Genomic DNA, 2,772 nt, shown 5'->3' with positions numbered 1-2,772 from the left:
GGGCCACGAGGTGTCATCATCAGTCACATCTGGGTGAATATATGTAAATGATCTTGTTTTGTCTGGTGGATCTTCACATCCAGCAGAGTGGATGCGCTGGAGTTTGGAATTGGTGCAGGCCCTGGTTGTCCTCGTGCTTTGTGTCTGCAGCTGCTCCCGGACCTGCAGCCCGTGCTCGGATCCAGCTCTGTGTGCACCCATGATCGTGGAGAATTAGTTCGAGGTGGGTGTTTGGGGGTCGGGGGTTGGGCCTCTTTACCCCGGCGGGTGGAGGTTGTTACAGTATCCAAGCAAAAGGCACCCAGGGAGGGAGGTGAATTTAAAGGGCACAGGCTGTGCTGAGTTTTGTTGGGGGCACTGGCTGGGCTGAGTTGGGTTCGGGGCACTGGCTGTGCTGAGTTTGGTTGGGGGCACTGGCTGGGCTGAGTTGGGTTGGGGGCACTGGCTGTGCTGAGTTTGGTTGGGGGCACTGGCTGTGCTGAGTTTTGTTGGGGGCACTGGCTGTGCTGAGTTTGGTTGGGGGCACTGGCTGTGCTGAGTTTGGTTGGGGGCACTGGCTGGGCTGAGTTTGGTTGGGGGCACTGGCTGTGCTGAGTTTGGTTGGGGGCACTGGCTGTGCTGAGTTTGGTTGGGGGCACTGGCTGGGCTGAGTTTGGTTGGGGGCACTGGCTGTGCTGAGTTGGGTTGGGGGCACTGGCTGGGCTGAGTTTTGTTGGGGGCACTGGCTGTGCTGAGTTTTGTTGGGGGCACTGGCTGTGCTGAGTTGGGTTGGGGGCACTGGCTGTGCTGAGTTTTGTTGGGGGCACTGGCTGTGCTGAGTTTGGTTGGGGGCACTGGCTGTGCTGAGTTTGGTTGGGGGCACTGGCTGTGCTGAGTTTGGTTGGGGGCACTGGCTGGGCTGAGTTTGGTTGGGGGCACTGGCTGTGCTGAGTTTGGTTGGGGGCACTGGCTGTGCTGAGTTTGGTTGGGAGCACTGGCTGTGCTGAGTTTGGTTGGGGGCACTGGCTGTGCTGAGTTTGGTTGGGGGCACTGGCTGTGCTGAGTTTGGTTGGGGGCACTGGCTGTGCGGAGTTGGGCTGGGGGCACTGGCTGGGCTGAGTTTGGTTGGGGGCACTGGCTGTGCTGAGTTTTGTTGGGGGCACTGGCTGGGCTGGGCTGAGTTGGGTTGGGGGCACTGGCTGGGCTGAGTTTTGTTGAGGGCACTGGCTGTGCGGAGTTGGGCTGGGGGCACTGGCTGGGCTGAGTTTTGTTGGGGGCACTGGCTGGGCTGAGTTTTGTTGGGGGCACTGGCTGGGCTGAGTTTTGTTGGGGGCACTGACTGGGCTGAGTTGGGTTGGGGGCACTGGCTGGGCTGAGTTTTGTTGGGGGCACTGGCTGGGCTGAGTTGGGTTGGGGGCACTGGCTGGGCTGAGTTTTGTTGGGGGCACTGACTGGGCTGAGTTGGGTTGGGGGCACTGGCTGTGCTGAGTTTTGTTGGGGGCACTGGCTGTGCTGAGTTTTGTTGGGGGCACTGGCTGGGCTGAGTTGGGTTGGGCCTCTATGTAAGGCAGGGAGCAATTTGGTACACATTGTGCACAGTGTGCATGACCAAACTGCTCCCTGCCTTACATAGAGGCAGCCAAAACTAATGAAATCTGCAAGATGTACAATTGGAATGCAATAATTTTTTTAACCCTGCTGAGGATTCAATGGGGTGGGGGGAGAGCTTTAATTAAACCGTTCCCTATCCCCAAATTCACACTGACTGATTTGACAGCTGTTTTATATTTCTGACTCAATTTAAAAATTCTGATTGCACACGATTCATTTGTTTGCATCAGAGTCATTAAGCTGATTCAACAAAAAGCTTGTGAGTCACCGCAACACCACACTGTCATACCCATGTTTAAGCGGAAGGCAATGGCATCAGCCAACAATGGAGCCGGTGCTAAGAAGAAATCAATAAAAAGCATTCAAAGAACAGTGGCTGGATGAAATTGTAGAGGTGGTACCTCATGAATCAAGAAGTACGATCTATGTACACCTGAGCGAGATATTCCAATACAGTGCAGGTGTGGGCTTGACCTGCAAAATGTATACTGGAGCAAAAATAGCAGATGAACTCAATGAACGGTCCTCTTTCGATTTTGCTTCACCTGCACCACAACAAATCAGTTATGAATTTGGCACTGAGAATCTTGAAAAGCTGGTTGACAAATACAGACGAATCCTGATCCTTGGTCAAGTAAGGTCTCCTGGGCAAAACATCATGGATGAGATGGAGCTCATTGTGAGTCAATACAATGACTACAAGTATTTAATTGCAGAGAAGATTGAAACAAAGCCATTGAAAACATTTCAGGACATAGTGTCTTTCACTCTACAAAATGCAGAACGGTACAAACGTGGTTTCACAACTAGTGGATATATTTGCAACGTTACAAGCTCCAAGTGCTGATTGTGAGCATGGCTTCAGCCTTATGAATAATATAAAATGAAATCACAAAGCGGTTTGAAAGAAAATCACTTTGATATGCTTATGCGGATCAAATCTCATCTGTCAAGTGGTAGAGAAGTAAACCTGAACAAAATATATAAACACCGGAAGAGTGGGAGAGGCAGAAAAGAGAAACATCCGAACCAGAGACAGTCACCCTCTTCTCCATCATCTGGCCTATCATCTACAGACTCTGGGTCTCAATCAGGTTGTCCCCATTCCTCTGGTAGCAGTGTTTACTTCTGAAATTTCTATAGCCAGTTTTGTTTAATTAAAAATCATTGACAGCTCGCCTT

The 2,772-nt window shown here is 51.6% G+C and overlaps 1 protein-coding gene across 1 annotated transcript; it reads right to left on the bottom strand.

Moving 5' to 3' along the window:
- Positions 1-255: 255 nt before the first annotated feature.
- Positions 256-1,883, bottom strand: LOC137308109 (uncharacterized). Its single transcript, XM_067977023.1, has 3 exons — positions 1,880-1,883; positions 779-1,267; positions 256-674 (listed from the first exon to the last, which is right to left on the bottom strand). The coding sequence occupies exons 1-3, from the start codon at positions 1,881-1,883 to the stop codon at positions 256-258; spliced, it is 912 nt and encodes a 303-aa protein (XP_067833124.1).
- Positions 1,884-2,772: the final 889 nt, after the last annotated feature.

The sequence above is a fragment of the Heptranchias perlo genome, chromosome 3, assembly GCF_035084215.1.
Source record: "Heptranchias perlo isolate sHepPer1 chromosome 3, sHepPer1.hap1, whole genome shotgun sequence".
In the NCBI taxonomy this organism is placed as follows: Eukaryota; Metazoa; Chordata; class Chondrichthyes; order Hexanchiformes; family Hexanchidae; genus Heptranchias; species Heptranchias perlo.
Note: the sequence above shows the minus strand (reverse complement) of the source record. Positions and strands in the feature narration are given on the sequence as shown.